The sequence below is a fragment of the Aythya fuligula genome, chromosome 8 (genome assembly GCF_009819795.1).
Source record: "Aythya fuligula isolate bAytFul2 chromosome 8, bAytFul2.pri, whole genome shotgun sequence".
NCBI lineage: Eukaryota > Metazoa > Chordata > Aves > Anseriformes > Anatidae > Aythya > Aythya fuligula.
In genome coordinates, this window is record NC_045566.1 from 31994773 (window position 1) to 32012875 (window position 18103).

The following is an 18103-nucleotide window of genomic DNA, read 5'->3' on the forward strand; positions in this document are numbered from 1 at the left end:
CTCTCCCCGACGGGGCGGCGCTGCGGCGGCGGCAGCGGCGGGAGGGGGGAGCAGAGGGAGAGCGATGGTGCCCGCCGCCGCGCGCGCTGATTGGATGCCGCCCTGGCGGCGTCACTCCCCGCTCGGCGGGCCGCCAATGGGGGCGGGCGGCGGCGGCGGAAAAAACCCGGGTTTATCATAACCCGCGGGGGACGCGGCGGCCGTGACGTCATGGGGGGAGTCGCCGCCGCCGAGAGGAGCCGGCCGGCACGGGCGGGCGCACCGCAGTGGCCGGAGTCCGCCCCGCTCCGCGCCTCCGCCCGCAACTTCCCAACTAACTTCGGCCCGGCCCGGCTCGGCTCGGCCCGGCCCGGCCCGGTGGCGATGCGGCGCTCGGCGGGGGCGCCGCGCTAGTGCCGCCCGCCCGAGTGCCGCCGCAGGTGCGCTGCTCCCCCGCGGCCCGCCGCCCGGTGAGCGGGCAGCTCCCGGGGATGCGGGCGCGGCGCTAGCGGGCCGCCATGGAGGGGCCGAGCGGGTCCAGCTTCGGGATAGACACCATTCTGTCCGGGGGCAGCTGCGGCAGCCCCAGCGTCATGAACGGGGACTTTCGGCCGCACGGCGACGGCCGGCCCGCGGATTTTAGGAGCCAGGCCACGCCGTCCCCCTGCTCGGAGATCGACACCGTGGGCACGGCGCCCTCGTCGCCCATCTCGGTGAGCATGGAGCAGCCCGAGCCGCACCTGGGGGTGGCGGAGAGCCTCCCGCCGCCGCCGCACCACCTCCACCTCGGCCCGCACCCACCGCTGCCGCCGCCGAGTTTGCAGCCGTCTCCCCAGCAGCCGCCGCCGCCGCCCCAGCTGGGCTCGGCCAGCTCCGGCCCCAGGACTTCCACCTCCTCTTTTTTAATTAAGGACATTTTGGGCGACAGCAAACCGCTGGCGGCGTGCGCACCTTACAGCACCAGCGTCCCCTCTCCCCATCACACCCCCAAGCAGGAGGGCAGCGCGGCCCCGGAGAGCTTCAGGCCGAAACTCGAGCAGGAGGACAGCAAAGCCAAGCTCGACAAGCGCGACGACACGCAGGGCGACATCAAATGCCACGGTGAGTACGACCTGGCACCACTCCGCCGCCGGTACGGCCCGGTGGGAGGAGGAAACCGGGGGGAACCGGGGGAGAGCAGCACCGGCTCCGCTCTGCACGGGTTTGTCGCGATCGTCGGTGTGTCGTTTGTTAAATGGGTAAAAAATAATGCAACCGCGTTTTATTCTGTCCGGCGAGAGAAAATTTCTCCTCGTCTTCTCCGTCTTTTTTTTTTTTTTTTAATTTAATTGTATTTATTTATTTTTATTTTAACTTGCTCGTTTTTAACGAAATTAGGCTGAACGGGTGCGATGGCGTTTGGAAGGAGAGCGTGTTTATTTTTTAGGCAATCGCGCATAAATGCCTCCCCGGCTTTCTAAGAACCACGCACAGCGGCCCCGCTGCACTTAATGCCTTCATCCTTTTCGGCTTTGTTCATTCGATCTGAAATAAAAATAAAGAGAAACAAACACAACAAATCCCACCACCTTCCCAATACCAAATAAACGAAAGAAGTTTAAATTAAACAAACAAACAAAAAGAACCGGCCCGCGATAAGCAGAGAAGGTCGCAGGGCTTTGTGTGTTCTGCCAAAACCCCCGTTTTTTTGCTGCGCTGGGACAAGGAAGGATTATTTCTCCGTCTTCTCTTACTTTTTTTTTTTTTTTTTTTTTTTTTTTTTAATGGATTTCGGGCTCATGGGGAAGCCTCCCCGCAGCTCAGGGTTTGTAAATGAAAATAGCGATGTGTGCGTGGGGAGAAGGAAGGGGAAGGAAGGGGAAGAGTGAGAAACAGTGGCACGGAGAGGAGATCTTTTTCCTTCTGTGCGAGCGGAGCCTCTCCTTCCCGCAGGCTGGCTTCGCAGGAAGCGCACTTCAAGCCGCGAGGTGATGGGACACATTTTTCTAATTTTGCCCCATTCACATATTTTTGCAAGGCTGAATAGCAGAGAGGCGCTGGTGTGTGCCGCTCATTTTGCTTTTTTAGCATTAGCATAAGAGTGCCCAAAACAGATGTACAGTCTGGTCTGGCCATTTTTGTGTGCACCAACCTCCCCAGTGGGTCAATTAGAGAGATTATTGTTCTTCCTGCAGGGAAGATCAAGGAGCGCTAGAAACCCGGGTACAAGCAGGGGTGGATTGACATATCGATTTCCCAGCTTTTAGGGGCGGGGGGGGGGAGGAGGGCGAAAAAATAACGAAACCCTCGCCGTTGACAAATAGAGCGGGGAAATCCCGCCGCCCCCGCTTTATTCGCCCCTTCCCCAAACGCCCCGGAGAAGTCCCGGGGGAGGGGTTAGCGGGGCCCGAGGACGGCTCCGGGGAGGGGCGGGGGTCGCTCCAGGGTCCCGTCGCCCCTCGCTCACGGCTCCTCGGCTCGCTCGCAGGGACAAAGGAGGAGGGCGACCGGGAGATCACGAGCAGCCGGGACAGCCCGCCGGTGCGGGCCAAGAAGCCGCGGAAGGCGAGGACAGCCTTCTCCGACCACCAGCTCAACCAGCTGGAGCGCAGCTTCGAACGCCAGAAGTACCTGAGCGTGCAGGACCGCATGGACCTGGCCGCCGCCCTCAACCTCACCGACACGCAGGTGAAAACCTGGTACCAGAACCGCAGGTAAGGGGGCCCCGACGGGGCGGCGGCTCACCCACGGCTCAGCTCGGCCCGGCCACGGGAGCGGTGGGGGGGGCGCCGCCGGTCTTGCCCTCTTTGCGGGAGCCCGGTGCGCGGCCCCGCGCCCTCCCCGGCGGCCAGGGGGTCCGTCCAGTTGTCACCGCTGCCATAATTTTCTGTCTCATTACATACGGTTGCAGCCACCCTAATTCTGTCGGAAAACATTAGTGTCAGCGCGCTGTAATCTAACCGGGGCGCCATGTTTATTAATTTGGCCGGAGCCTCCGCGCGTGTGCGTGTGTGTACGCGGGGGGAGCCAGGGCACCGGGGGCCGGGGCTGCCCGGGGCCGGCCCCGTGCGGGTACCGAGGGCCGCAGTGCCCCGTCGGGGTCCCGGCAGCGCCGGAGAGGGGAAGGGGCTGGCCGCCCGCAGCCGGCGGCGCTCGTCGGGCCGTGCCGGGGGCCCCGTCGCGGCGCCCGCTCTGCAGCCACCTCTTGTGCTCCCCCCGGCAGGACGAAGTGGAAGCGGCAGACGGCGGTGGGACTGGAGCTGCTGGCCGAGGCCGGGAACTACTCGGCCCTGCAGAGGATGTTCCCCTCGCCCTATTTCTACCACCCAAGCCTGCTGGGCAGCATGGACAGCACGACGGCGGCCGCGGCGGCCGCGGCCATGTACAGCAGCATGTACCGGACTCCCCCCGCGCCGCACCCCCAGCTCCAGCGGCCGCTGGTGCCGCGGGTGCTCATCCACGGGCTGGGGCCCGGCGGGCAGCCGGCCCTCAACCCCCTGGCCAACCCCATGCCGGGCACCCCGCACCCCCGGTGAAGCGGCACCGCGGTCCCCGCAACGAGCCCTTCCCCTCCCCATCCCCAAACAAGCCCCAGCACCGCAGAGAAGGAAGCGAGGGGAAGCCGAGGGGCAGGAGCGTCTGCAGGCAGCCACCAGCCACCGAAGGAGGCGATCAGTCAGAGCAGGGACTCTTGAACCGTGAACCCCGAGCCGAGCCCGTAAGTGAAACGACCACACGCGGGGGAACGCGGGCAGAGCCACGGGGAGCCCCGCCGACCTCGGCTCCTGCGAGACAGGACTTAGAGCTCGGAGACAGAGAGAGAGGGAAGGAGGGGGAGGAAGAGAGGGCGAGGAAGCCCGCCGCAGAGCCTGCCCACTGGAGAGGACCGAGGGATGAGAGAGCCTCGCCCCCGCCCGTCGGAGAAGACCGGGGGAACGGAGAACTTTGCACTGATTTTTCTCATGACGTTTTTTTTTTTTTTTTTCTTATTGAAAAGTGGCATGCTCCCTAATGCGAACAGAATTGTACAGACCGAGTGCTGAGTGCTATATCATATTTATTATATGTTGTCCAAAAAAAAAAAATCACTTCTATACGTTAGTTTAAAACAAACGAACGTGGTTCTCCCCTCTCCCTTTTCATGTCTTTTTGGATTCAGTAAAATAAATGCTTAGATGACAAAATATAGATTTTTTTTTTTGTGACTGAAAAATTACAGGGAAAAAAGAAAAAAAATAAACTTTATCTTTTTTTAACAAAAATGGAAATTCAAGGTAGCTAATTTTCCCCATGACGAGAATGCAAGAAATTCGGAGTAGAAAAGGCAAACGCCACTTTTTTTTTTTTTTAATGTATTTTCGTTCTTTCGTAACCGGCGATTTTTTTCGTTCTAGCTGTATATTAAAGGAGAAAAAATCACCACCCTGCGCCAGGTGCGGTGCCCTTCGCCGTTATTTTAAGCACCTGGGCAGGGCGGCAGCACTTCCCTGGGAAGCTGGCGGGGAGAGGCGGCGGCGGCGGCGGCGGGCTGCCCGGACCGGTTCCGGCCCATGGGGGCGGGCGCGGCGGGGCCGGGCAGCTGTCTCCGCACCGAGCTGGGACAGACAGCGAACGCCGGCGCTGGGGGTGAGTAATGAGGGAAATGAAGGAAAATAGGCAGGGGGTCCTGGCGGGCGCTGAGCCCCCGAGCCCCCCTCTGGTCGTTACCCCTCCCCCGGCGGGCCGTTGCTCTGCTCAGCGCCCGCCGGCCCCGAGCCACAGGAGTCGGGAGGCGGCAGGGAGAGGGGGCACGGGCAGGGGCTGCTGGTTGCCACCCTCCGCCGAGCTCCTCGGCTGGCTGTGACTCCAGCCCTCGAAGGTGAACACCCTCTTGCGAAATTTGGAAGTTATCCAGGAGTCGCCTATAAAACATTCATAAAGTCAAACAGTATCTTTTCCTCTGAGGGTTTGGATTTTGGGATTTTTATTTTCTCGTGAGTTCCCTTTCTCTCTTTCTCGAAGAGAGAATTAAAAACAAACAAGCAAAAAAAAACCACACACACAAAAAAAAAAAAAAAAAAAAAAGAAAAGAAAAAGAGGAGCCTGCGGGCACATTTATTTGGGCTTTGCTAATTAGCGAGCGGCTTGCTGATTTCTCTGCTAATAAATTCGCGTTAAAACCATATTGACCCCTGTCTTGATCTAACAAAAGGGGAGCGGGCCGGGAACGCCCACCTCGTTTTGTGCCCGTGTTGCGGCGGCCGTTGACAATTCCCCCGCGCCTCCGCCGCCGCCCCTAAATGCGCCTCGGCAGAAACGAGCTGGGAGCGCGCCCGAGGCGACCCGGGCAGCCCCCTCGGGCTGGGGGATCGCCTCCTGCCCGGCCTGGGGGAAGGGGTGGGCAGTGGCGCTCGGATAGAGTCCTCTTGCCTACCCAAACAGCGAATCCTGGGCTGTTTTCTCCCGAAAAGGAGGCGATCCTTTTGGAAAAGCTGGTCCCAGGCTTGTATTTCTTCTCGATGGCTAAATCGGGGCTTGAGTTTTTACTGCACAAAGTCGTTGAGAAGTAGTAAGAATAAGTTCGCGCAAAATGGATGAGTGCTCCCCAGAGCAGGGGGCCGGGAAGGGGCTGGGGGCTCCCGCGGGGCTGGAAATCGCGGCCGGGGCTGTGGTAGTGCCGAGGGTCGGACGGCGGCTAAAGCTCTGCTGAGGGGGACGGGAACCGCGACCTCTCCTGCAGTGCGATTCCCGACCCGGCTGGAAAGTGGGAGTGAGGAGGAAGGATAGAGCCGGAATCGCTCCCATCTCTTTTTCCCTTTGGGAAGCGGAGCTGGGAAATCGCTCCCATCCATTTTTCCCCTTGGGAAGCGGGGGTGGGAGGGAAATTATAACTCCCGCCCGCTCGTCCCGCTGCCCATTCGTACCGGGCAGGAGCCACTAACCGGGGCGCGTTGCCTCGACCAGCGGCTCACAAAGAGCCGGGCCGGGGGCGGCTCCGCGGGACCGGGCGCTGCTCGGTGCCGTTGGTGGCTGTGAGTGTGCAGCCTGTGCCGCCCTCGGCCCCGGTGCTGAGGCCCTGGAAGTAGACGTGAGCCCCGAAACCCGTCTGTTGCGAGCTAAAGGGGCTCTCGGAGCTGTAAGCCTCGGGAAATTTGGGCACCCGGCGGAAAAACCTCGGCGTTGGGCCATCGAGCGTGGAAACGAAACGGGAGGCTGAAGGCGACCGGTGCGGTGTGTGTGTAAACGAGGGGGCCCGGCAGCCCTCGGGCTTGCTGGGGGCATTTGCTGCCTCCCCCGGGCGGCCCCGCTGTTACCGGAGCACCGGCGGCCGGCGGCTCCGGGGCACCCGCGGAGCCCAGCCCGGAGGCTGCGGCTCGCCCGCCCTCAGCACCACGGACAGTGCCGGGAGGCCCGGCTTGGCCCGGGACCGCCGGGTCCTGCCCGCACGTCGGGGCCGCGCAGCTGGTGAGGCCAGGCTCAGGCGGGCCGTGAGCCTCCCGTGCGTGAGAGCTGCGTGGCCTCCTTCCCTGCGCTTGGCGGCATGCGGTGGTGACAGTGAAGGAGGCCGAGCCTCGCTCCCGCCGCACCGCTCCTCTCGCCTCCGCCGCCCGGGCCAAAGCTCCTGCCCCGGGCTGCGAGGGGCACTGCGAGCACGGGCTGGGGACCGCCCCCCCCGAGGGTTTTGTCCCCACTCTTTGAGTGTTTCTCTCCGCCGGTGTAGACGGTGGGGACAAAAAGCGGGACGTGTCTGCTCCGCTTCTGGCCGTGTTGCTCCGGATTGACACCGGTGCGGCCGCGGTGGGACGCGGGACGCTCTTGCCCCGTCCCCCTTTGGTTTGTCTCTGCTAGGTCCTTTTCACGTGTTTTTCAGATGAGCACGACACGGGAGCCTCCTTCGTGGGGGTTCCTGCTACGCTCGAACAGGTTTTGGGACCATTTGCAGCCTCCAGCTCCCGGCTGAGCCGCGGGTAGGCTGCTGCGGGCTGAAGGGCTCTCTGGCGGGATGCAGCGGCAGGGTCAAGTTTAATTACTGCCTTCCCTCCCCCCCACACCCCGGGGGATTAGCTTGGCCATCGTTGGAGCAGAAAGTGAGGCGGTGGGGGCTTGGCCGGGCTGGGACACGGCGCTGCCTCTGCTGCTCCCTGGGCACCTGCCCCGGCGCGGGGGCGACTGCCGGGGGCATGGGAGAACTGCAGCCGCCCCCTCCCCCCCCCCCCAGCCGGGGGGCGTTCGGCTGGGCCGCTGTGAAGCGGAGAGAGGGAACGAGCCAAGGTTCCTGGCGCCCGGTTCCCCCAGGTTGCGTTTACACGCTGTAACGCCGCGTTACGCCCTGGCGCTGCCCGTGGCCCCTCCATCCGGCTTCTCGTGCGAGTGAGATTTAACCTTTGTTATTTTCTCCCTTTCCAGAGCTTATCTTCCTCCAAATTCACACAACGCTTCTGTGCGATTGCACGCTGTAAGTCGCCCTTTAAGTCCTTATTGCAGCCTACTCGAAAAACTCGGCTCCAGCCCAGGGCATAGAGTGGGTGCAGACAGGCCGAGCTCACCCGTGGCAGCGGTAAACCCCTTCACAACGCGAGAAATATCCCCAGCCCAGAGATGATGGGGACGAGCGGTGAAAAACCGTTTCGGGTTAGAATTACACAGCTCTCTGCCCTCCTTATTCTATCCTGCTGCGAAGCCCACGTCTCCCGCCGGTGGCACCGAACGGGTTTCTCCCCGGTAGGTGCTTTAACGCAGAGCCCCGTTTGCGAGTTAGGGGCGGCACGGCAGAGCTGCCCGGCCGGGACGGCTCCGCTCCCTCGCCCCGCAGGAGGAGCCGCCCGCTGCGCTCCGGAAGCAGCATCGAAATGTCCCCCGGGGGGCCTGGCGGGGGGCAGCTCATGGGGCCGGCCCCCGCCCCCGAGAACGGCACGGGGAGGGGGGCGGGCGGGCGGCCCCCCGGAGCGCCGCTGCACGGTGCCTCTGTTTGATGGAAAAGCCGCTGGACCTGCCTCTTCTCCGGGGCTGCTCCCACCGCCCCCGGGGCCGCGGGACAGCTGGGGCAGGCTCCTGTCCCTGCCGGTTTCCAGGCGTAGAGCAGGGCCGGCGGAGCGCCTATCACATCAAAACTCCGTTTCCATATTCATATGCCCTATTTTCCACCAGCCGTTTCTATTAATGGCAGAGCGCAAACGCCGCTCCTCGGAATTAGCGGATTTCAAAAGCACCAAACGAGGCGCTCCGCGCCGCCAGCGCCGGGCCCGGGGCTCGCCCCGACGGGGCGCCCGCTCTCAGCCCGCGGGCCCGGCGCAGTGCCTGCCACCTGCCCGGGGCTCCCTCCCGCCTCCTTCCCTCCAGCCGGGCCACGCGTGGTCCACCGCACGGAAGTCTTCTCTTGTCTCTGGGAGCTCGCGCAGGGCGCTTTAATTGCCGCATTTTCAAACCGAGGTAATAGTGGGGATGTCTTAGTAATTACCTTAATGAGATAACACCTTTCCTTCCCTCAACCTACTCATTATCGTGCTTCTTGTTCAAATTCCAACTACAAAGAGCTGTACTTATTTTAAAAAAGGGGGAAAAAAAAGACTCGTGAGGGGAAAAGTCTGAATTTTGTCTCATCCCTTAAAACAAACACCTTACATAGATCCCTAGCATATAAAGAGAGAACTACACCCCGTTCCAGGAAAGGTTGGCTTGAAGTAAACTAAAGATCTGGGGTACTCCTTAATTATTCTTGGTTGGCTTCTTTAGCTTGACCTGTAGGGATGCGAGGGTGTCAAAGTGATGAATTTTAAGATGTTGGGCTGAGAAGACGTGCAGCTGCAAGACTGATGGATTTAGGAAGGGAATGGTAACAAGGTTAGCTGCATGTGAAGTGTGAATTGAGATTTTTGCAAAGAGGCTGTGATTGCAGATGGGCATAATGTTGTACCCTTGCATGAAATCTTGCTATTATTGTATAATGGTCAGACAGAGTGTGAAATGACTTATTACTTTACTTGTATTCTTTAATGAAGTTGGGTAGGGGAGGAGAACTACCAGGAAATCGATAGTGGCGGTACACAGAAACTATATGACAGGTGCTGATACATTAAATATTTATTTAGCTTTTTGCCCCCGCCCCATCCTCCTCCCCACTCCCCCCCCCGATTTTCTATTGTTTCAGAACTCAAACGAAAATACAACCAGTAGATCTAGACAGTGAAGAAAATGCACAGGATTAGAGTGATATTTTCTTTGCCACGCTCACTTTCTGCAGGATATATGAAGTGGGTGTTGCATGGCAGTGTATGTGTTCTGTGCAGAACAGTTGACAGATATCTAGACCCAGGCTGTGTGCACATGCTTTCTAGAGAGGTCTCGAGCTATTCAACATGCATCTCTCTTCTAGACCTTGATGCCAGCATAATAATTTATCTGCTGTTATGACCCAACGTAAGTTCAAGCGGGCTTCTTTCCACCTTGATATCCCTTTCTTTAGTACACACTGAGTGTAGTTGTCCACATGGGCACTATCATCCTAGGAACATGTAGCAAAACATCTGTACCTACTCCTTTGTGCAGCAGTGTGTGGGTACCTCTGGGCATCTGGGGTGGACGGGCCACTTAGCAGGCATCTTGTTACCTGTTTCACAGGTAGTCAGGGTAAAACATCTATTATCAGAATTTGTGGTTCAGTTGTACAGCTGCACTGGTCTTTGAGCATGCAGTGAGGAAAAGGAAATGGAACTGCTCCCTTAGGATGCTGTTATAATAATAATAATAATAAAATCCCCCAGATGACTAACCTCAGGACACCACTGCTGAGAATTTTTTGACAAATCCTCTCCCTGCACCTGGGCTTAGTGAGTTGTAGTGAGTTGTCTTTCTCACACAGAGCAGCTTCACCTCCCTCTTTGAATACATGCAGCATAAGTGCAGCTTCTCAAATGCTTTCTCTTCAGGACACAGCCCATTGCTTGAGAGGCTCTCTGAGATGGTGCCTCTCCTCCAGGGCCATTCCTGGACCTTTTCCCAACAGCCAGTGGCGCCCTTTCCTGAGAGCCTGCCTGCAAAATTTTGCCCTGTATTTTCTGTGGAGGCTGTCACTGTTACATTTCAATCAGAGGTCAGGAAGAATGAGCAATGTGAAGCAAGCTAGGGAATAATTACCTACTTGGTGCTCATTAGCATATGGGATAATAATGATGGCAGGTTTATGTGAAACAGGGAACACATCTGAGGCTTAATCTTTGTCCTTACAGTAGTCCTTCAGACTTCCTTTTAGTATCTGTGCCTCAGTGTCTGAACAAGCACAGTGTTCTGGACTTCAGCTCCATTTCCATTTATTAACATCCTGTTGTAGAAATATCTCTCTTCTCTCCTCTGGTAGATGAAAAGGTCACTGCAATGTGCAGGGGTTTGCTTAAGCTGGAAAGAAAACCAACCTGATGCAATTCTGCTCATATGAATGACATAAAAATGCACCGAGGGGCATAATATGTTGCTCAGGACACAGAAGGACATGGGGTAGCTAGTTCCCTGGTTTAGTAGTAGCATAATAGACTGGCTGGCTCATTGTGTCTTTTAATACTTCTGTTTTCGTTGTGTGAAGGTGAAACAAGAATTCCTGAAAGTTTTCAGGGCTACCCTATAAAAATGCTGTATCAGTGCCTGAGTACGTGGAAAGGTCTGCTCTGCGGCATACCCGCTGCCAACCTAGCACTGCCAATGAAACTTGCAGCTTCCCTGGAGTGCTGCTCTAAGGACAGGGTATCTGGAGAAAGAAAGCTGTGAAGACAGCCTCTTCAGAGGAATTGCCATTTATGAATTGGCTGGATACTGTGGGTTCAAGTACTATTACTCTCATTATATTAAAACAATGCAGTTCTTTTGCTTTGTCTTTAGAAGTTGTGAAATAAAGCTGGATTAGTATGCCTTCGGAAGCACGGAGAGGTCTGTGGTAGAACGCAGCTAAGCATGTCTGCAGCAGATCACCAGCCTGGGTGCTGACAGCACCAGCCCATATTACTCCACATAAACTTAATAGGTCAGTGAGGTTTGCTGCCTAAAACAGGGTGCAAGGTAAGAACACCAGCAGCTTGATTTTGCAAGTTATTTTGCTCTCTAGTAGCCTTCTATTTTTCCCCTTCCCTCCTCTCCTCCTTCACTTTGCTCTGCCTGTCAGTGAGTCTCTGAGGTCACAGGCTGGAGGAAGACATGGGCAGCCTTCCTCCAGCAGCCCTGGCATGCTGGGGTGTGGAGCAATGCAGCATGATGTGCATGCAGCAGCACTGTGCCTCTTCCATGGAGACTAAGCTCATTACAGTACAGTATTCTAAAACATGCTTAACCTCTCCAGGCTTGGGTGTTGTATCCCAAATCTACTGCAGAGCATGGACACCCCAATTAGCACTTACAATGCACTGTTGACATTTCTCTGGGCCAGCCCAACAGGAATAATTAGATGTGATATCTAACACAAAGTCATTTTTTCCCCAGCAGAGGGTACACTGAAAAATGAAAGCAATGTCTACTGCAACGGTACTTGGCCAGATATGGCTCTTGCATTGATTGTGGTGGCAGTGCTATAGCTCAGCTGGCTTCCCCGGGCCCAGCTGCTGCAGAGTCTGTCTGTGTGGGGTTAGTGCTGGAGATAAAGCTGTGGGACAGGCTGTGCCAGGAAGCTTTTACATGGTGCAGACCTGGGGAAACTGCTGTATGGCCCTATGTGTGAACCTGTCTGCTAGGAGATGCAGTGTGAATGGAAACATCTGCTTAGCATAAAATCTTCTCTCATTTAAGGTATTGGCTGGCGACTAGAGAAGCTGGTCTTGCTGTGAATTCAAGCCCCTCTCCTGTCACACACCAGTGTGTAGAGAGCCGTGTGGGTTGGGTGAGGAATCAGGCAAAGCTTTAGGAATCGGGCAATCCTCAGCAGCAGTGCACGTAGCAGCAGCGGTGGCAATACTATTGTGTTGTCATAAAACACATGGTAGCAGGCCAAAAAGCCCATGGAAAAATACGTGACAGTAAAGGGGTAAAAATGATCTGCTGCAATGCAGCAGGAAGGTGGCTGTCCTGTGACACCACTAATAACAATAGCAGATCTGAAAATGTAAGTGTATTTAGTGAGTTTTCTTACTTAGAAAGTGAAGGTGTGTTTGGCTTTGGTACCATTTCTTGCCTACTTTAATGCATTGCAAACTGGAACTTGGGAAGGACTTGGCAGAGTGGAGAGGATATGAAAATGATTATTTTTCATGTAATAGAGATCACATAGAGATTTCCTTTGTAGTTCACAGCATTTCCATTCCAGGATTCTCAGAGAATTAAAGCATACAAATAGAGAAAATCTGCAAAGTGTTGTCAGGTATTATTTATGTATTATTATTTTTGCTGGAAGAGACATGTAAATATAAAGAATTAGAAAAAGGAGCGACTAAAGTAAATTATAATGGAACCCACAATAAATCTAACATGAGAATAAAAGTATAATGAGAACACATTTTCTCCAGCATAAATACAAATCCTGTCTGCATGCTAAAGCCCTATTAATTGGATACTTATTACAGGAGTAAATCTTTAAATGTGTAAAAAATATTCTTTCTGCTCTGTGATGAAATATAAATATCACCAGATTTATTAAAGAAAAAATTCTGCTAAACGACTACTTCTCTTACATACTAATTTATGCTTATGCTACATCTGAAAGAACTCATCCTGACATGAATATCAACTAAATGAATGAAGCTGTAAAAGAAAAAGGTTTAATGTGGATCATGAGAAGTCTCTTCTATCAGGCACGGAAGGCTTCAATGAAGTTTTATATTATGAAATAGAGGAAAGGTGATAGTCTCTTAAGAGACATAATACTTATCCCATGAGTGATATAATAGTTCATAATTCACCAGAGAACAAGGCTCAAGTGAGTCATATATATTTTATTGCACAATTGGGATTAATACTGTACATGTACTTCAGGGAGGCATGCATAACCTATTCTATTTATATGGAGAAATGGTTTAAAATTCACCCTCTTCTCACACCCTTTTCTCCTACCCTTTGGCACCAACTTACAAGAGAGGGACCTGGAAAAAATAAGCAGGGACATCAGGTGAAAAACAGACATGGGATCAATGTACTGCTGCAGAATCATTTGTCAGTAGCTGCACTGATACTGCTATGGCAATTGGAAATGTTGATTTTTCTAATGATAGCTGCCCACAGCCCCAGAAGAAGAGGTCAGTCCTGGCTAGATGTGCTGCAGATTGCTTTTTTTTTTTTTTTTTTTTTTTTGGCTGAAAGTTGGTTTTTGGTGGGAAAGCAGGAATTGCTGACTTTAACCTCTGTTTGCAGCCACCATGGTGGAGTTTGGTTGCACCTGGCTCCTGCTGTGCCATTGCTGTGCTGCCGCTGCCCTTAGCAGACATGTTAGGAGGCAGAGGGGAGGCTGATGAACAGCCTCCCCACAGCACTGCCTAGGGTCCCAGACTCATGTGGGGGAGATGAGAAACGAGAAGTGGGATGGCAGGTGAGCACCTTGCTCTCATCACTCATAAGATGTGAGACTTTGTGTTGTTACTCCTTTTCTAATACTCCACAAATGTGATGTTTAGAGATGGTGGATGTGGCATTTGAGTCTTGTTTTGGGGAAATATCTTTTGCTCCTATGAAACCTTGTTGTATTCTTTTGGATGATTTTCTGAAATGTGGCCTAGAGCAGAAATTTAAAACATGTCCTTGTTCCATTCCTAAGAAAAGCCATTTTCTAAACTGTGTTTAAGGATTGGAAGCAGCACACTTCACCTCTCCAGCAAAATCACCAGGAAAAACAAAAGTTGTTCCCATCCTCGTTCTCCAGCCAGGCAGCTGGCCTCCACACATGACACAGGGATCTATAGCTAAATCTACCATATTTTGGAAACTCAAAGGGCCTCTTTTATCAGTCTCAGTTTAACATAGAACAACCGATCCATGACATAGGTATTGGTATCTTTCTGGCTTTTTTTTTTTTTTTTTTTTTTTTTTTTTTAAAAAAAGCTAGCAAAGCATGTCCTGCCAAAGCATGTGGGTTTGGGAGCTTTTTAGATCTAGCCTGGAGGAGTTAATCACTAAGTCTTGAGTCTGATAAAAAGCTCACAGCACTTTTAAAAGGAATTAAAAAATAATAATTCCTTCATGATCTTGCACACAAATAATGCTGAAAAGTGTTTGGAAGAGCTATCTTTGAACTGCTGTTATTGGGGAGGCATCTTCTGTCATATACAGCTACTATATGTATAGTGATTATACACTTAAATGATACATAACCACCATTTTCAGTGTACTCTTAGTGGAAAGCATTTCATACCACACAGTTGTTTTATGGTGCACGTTACTTGGGATTGTTACAAACCCTTGCCAATGAATGACAAATTTACATACACATCATGTCAGCCGGCAATATTTTGCAGTCTTAATTGCTTTACCTTCAGGCATTCTGTGTCAAAATAGAGTGTTTTATGTCCTGCAAGTTGCTCTGTTTCTTTGCAACAGTTAAATTATTCTGTAATTTGCCTGTTTTCCTTCTAATGCATTGTCCATTAAGTCATTTAATAATTTATGTTATAAAGCGCATGATGCAATCTTAAATAGCATTTAAAACTACCTTGAGGTGTTCCTGTTGTTATGTCAGAAAGGACAAACATCCTAAAATGCATTTGTTTAAAACATTTTTCAGATAGCTTTGTGCCTGCTGAGGACAGCTCTGCTTGTGTGGCTCCGGCCATTTGTCTGGGGCAGGGACACAGGGTGAGGGGCTGGAGCCAGCTCCCCAAGCACTCCCTGGATGCTGCACATGGCCTGTGGCTGCCTGGGAGCCCCCGGCAGCAATGTGTGAGTAGAGGCTGTAGGAGGGTTTCTCACACCTACAGGAAGGCCTTTCGCGTTCTCCATGAGCTCTCAGTGAGAAGAGGGGTGGCCACAGGCCGGTGTTAACACTGGACTAGCAATGCACCCTTCTTCCATTCCGCCCCTGCCTTTCTGGACCTTTACTGCATGGCCTAGGAGGGCTTTTTGCAGGATTTAAAAATAGTGTCCAGATCACATGGCCACACAAAAGTAATGTGAATGGGTGTTCTGCTGGGAGAAAGTCTGATGGGGAGGTGGCTGTGCTGTCTGGGGCCTCAGGGGCTGCCACTCTCCTTTTGGTTAGTTTCTGCCAGAGAGGTTCAGGGACTGACCTTTGCCATGTCCATTGCTACCAAGAGCTGTGAAACGAGTGGGTGGAAGTCTGTGGCAGCACCTCTGTGTGTGCCCACCTGTGGTAGGGGGTGGCTGTATTTACATGTCTGTTCAAACACCAGAACTTACCGTGAGGTGAAAAAGCAGGGCCACTGCCTTAGTGAGCTCCTGCACGCTCTTGTTGTATGCTACTTTGCTTCAAAGTTTGATATCTTGTTGAGATGCAGATTCACTTCATGTGAGAAATTATGAGTGTTGATTGCCAGGAAATGATGAACAAGTAAAGAAATAAAATATTTATAGCATTCAAGGATGATTTTAGGTTAATTTACAAAGAGTGGAAAGGCCAATGTATGCAGGGCCACAGATCTGCTTCATGGCAAGCATTTGAGATGCCTAGTTAGTGTACACATGTTGCACAGGATGGAAGCAACACCTTCACCTGGCAACTGTGGGTTACTTCTAGTGGCTTTTTACTTGCAATGATGCTGATAGAGATTGTCTCATTGTATTTGGTTGCTGTGACCTGCTGTGCTAATGGGGTGTCTCTCGAGCAATGCTGGTCAGTGGCTGGCTCATGCTCTGGCCCTTTTCTTCAGGCCAAGCCTCTTCTGACGGTTTTCATCCTCACAGCCTGGCAGGCATCTCCATTTATGTGAAAGCTGGGCCCATTATGATGGCTGGTTCAACTTACAGCCATGGAGCAGTGCTAGGTGTAGACCAGGCATTACAACTCCTAACGAGAGCTGCCTGGCCGGGTGCCACTCCTGAGGCAGCATTTAGCAAACAAGGAGCGTAGCACTAATTGTGCCAAGAGAGCAGAAGACTAGTTTTGCTGATTATCCGGTGAGGCTCTTGATTCCTGTTTTCACGTTGAGGTTTATGTCTTTCCCACCCCTGAAGTCCCCAGCTTGGCTTGAATACATTTTGAATTATAACAAATATCCTGACACTCACACCACATGGATGAGGGTAGAAGGCAGGGGGCAACTCCTGGCTATGTTCCTACACTGAATTTAATTTTTCATTGATAATTAAACTCTCAAAGCCACCTGATATTTTTGACCATCAGGAAACAAAGGCCCACTGATTGACTCTAGGGATACGTGCAAGCAGCCCCCACTGTGCTCATGCGACAGCTTCACAAAGATTCAAAACATGAGCTGCGGCAAATTGGATCACCGTGCAAGTTTCAACTGGCCCATTGTGTACAAGTAGTAAACTGAGAGCTGATATTTCTGAGAATTATTTATTAGCAAAGCCCGGTGTCTCACTCCCCTTGTAGTTATCCTTTGCAAACAGCTTTTTACCAGTTTAGATGAGCAATCTACAGCACTTGATTATTTTTTCTTTTATTCAGGTAATTATTAAAAGACAGCCAAGATTTGTTCAGACTGGCAGTCTACCGCATCTATACCCAACTGGGCTGATACCTTAACAGTTAGGCATTATGTGTTTAATTGTATAGAATGATAATGGGATGCATTTGCAGGCATTTATTGCACTGCAAACAATAAAAGATTATTTTGAGATTCATTTCTAATGCCTTTTGTGTTATTAAGATTCTAAATAAAGGTGTCACGGTGACAGCTTCTAGTAGAGTGACCAGTTGTAAGCAGTTAGTACAAAAAAGGTGTGAAAATACTAGGCTGAGACCAGTTAGCAGAAATCATAGTTATACGTGCTGAGACCTGCAGTGTTAAACCAAATCTGAGTAAGTCTTGGAGGGGGATTGATAACTCTTATTGTTTTATTTTATTTTATTTTATTTTATTTTATTTTATTTTATTTTATTTTATTTTATTTTATTTTATTTTATTTTATTTTATTTTATTTTATTTTATTTTATTTTATTTTCTATATAAAAAACAAAACCAAGATGATGTACAAGAAGGTAAAATGACAGCTGTTTCATTAGCTATATTTTCCCCAGCAGCACTTTTCTTAGGTAAGTTGAAAAAACAGTGCTTCTGCCACTGCTGGGGTCACATGAAATAGGAAAAAAAGGACCCTTGTCCATGTTGTGATAACTCCGTGTGTAGAGTAAAACAACTATTAACCTTTTGTGATAAGATTCCCTGACCAGCAAATAATGTCTGTATTGGTAAGGCTGTGTTTCCTGGAAAAAACAAAAAGAGAGAGGGTTGTCCTATGGGGTAAGAACAAACTCATTCTAGGATGTGTTCTGGACACGTCTGTACAGGTGAGGGGGTCACTGTTACAGGTACAGAGTTGCTTATTTCTCTGAAGGGAATCTTATCTGTGGAGCACTGAAGACCTTAGAGGAAGGGTCTTTGAAGGGATGCAAGACATGGACTCCTGATGGCTCTTGAACAAGAGACATTTATTGCCCTTTTTCACTACTACATATACTTTCCCTGTAGCCCCACGCACTGTCCACACATCCAAATCTGTCATACAATTGGTTAGAGACCCTCAGACACGAGCCTTGAGACAGCCAGCAATTGGTCACTGCCCCAGAGATCATCTTTAACACTGCAGCCAACTTACTTTATCTCAACCTTGCTCAAGTTTTTGTTTCTACCATTTGTTTCCTCATTATCTCTAATTCAGGGACATGTGAAACAGTGCAAAGCCACCTGTGAATTCCTTTCCCACAGGTCTAGACCACCAGCTTTATTTGGGCTGGATGCAGGAGGCTGGGTTAGATCAGGAAGCAGTGGCTTTCCCAACTGCAAAGCCTTCTGCTTATCCCAGGAAAAGTTAGGCAGTGGGCAACGTGGGCAGCTGGACAAAGTGAGTCTGTTGAAAGAATGTCTACCCAAGGGTGGTACTCCTGGCCTTGTCCCATCAACACACTTGGAAGCTGAGCAGGGATAATCCTCCTTCTCCAGGGTGCTGGGGCTGTGATGGTCGCTTTCGGAGAGTAGGAAGAAACCAGCTCTGGGTACCTTACCAGGTGTGTGCAGAGCCCTTCTGAGGTGCTGTGTCATGGCCAGGGCACTGCCACTGTGCACAG

The 18103-nt window shown here is 52.1% G+C and overlaps 1 protein-coding gene across 1 annotated transcript; it reads left to right on the forward strand.

The window, feature by feature from the left end:
• Positions 1–497: 497 nt before the first annotated feature.
• On the forward strand, positions 498–3494 carry BARHL2 (BarH like homeobox 2). The gene is made up of 3 exons (XM_032192771.1): positions 498–1080; positions 2447–2672; positions 3182–3494. The coding sequence occupies exons 1-3, from the start codon at positions 498–500 to the stop codon at positions 3492–3494; spliced, it is 1122 nt and encodes a 373-aa protein (XP_032048662.1).
• Positions 3495–18103: the final 14609 nt, after the last annotated feature.

Coding starts and splice junctions, on each gene's coding strand:
- BARHL2 (XM_032192771.1), top strand. CDS start 498: ATGGAGGGGCCGAGCGGGTCCAGCTTCGGGATAGACACCATTCTGTCC. Junction 1,081..2,446: donor GGGCGACATCAAATGCCACG/GTGAGTACGACC, acceptor GCTCGCTCGCAG/GGACAAAGGAGGAGGGCGAC. Junction 2,673..3,181: donor ACCTGGTACCAGAACCGCAG/GTAAGGGGGCCC, acceptor TCCCCCCGGCAG/GACGAAGTGGAAGCGGCAGA.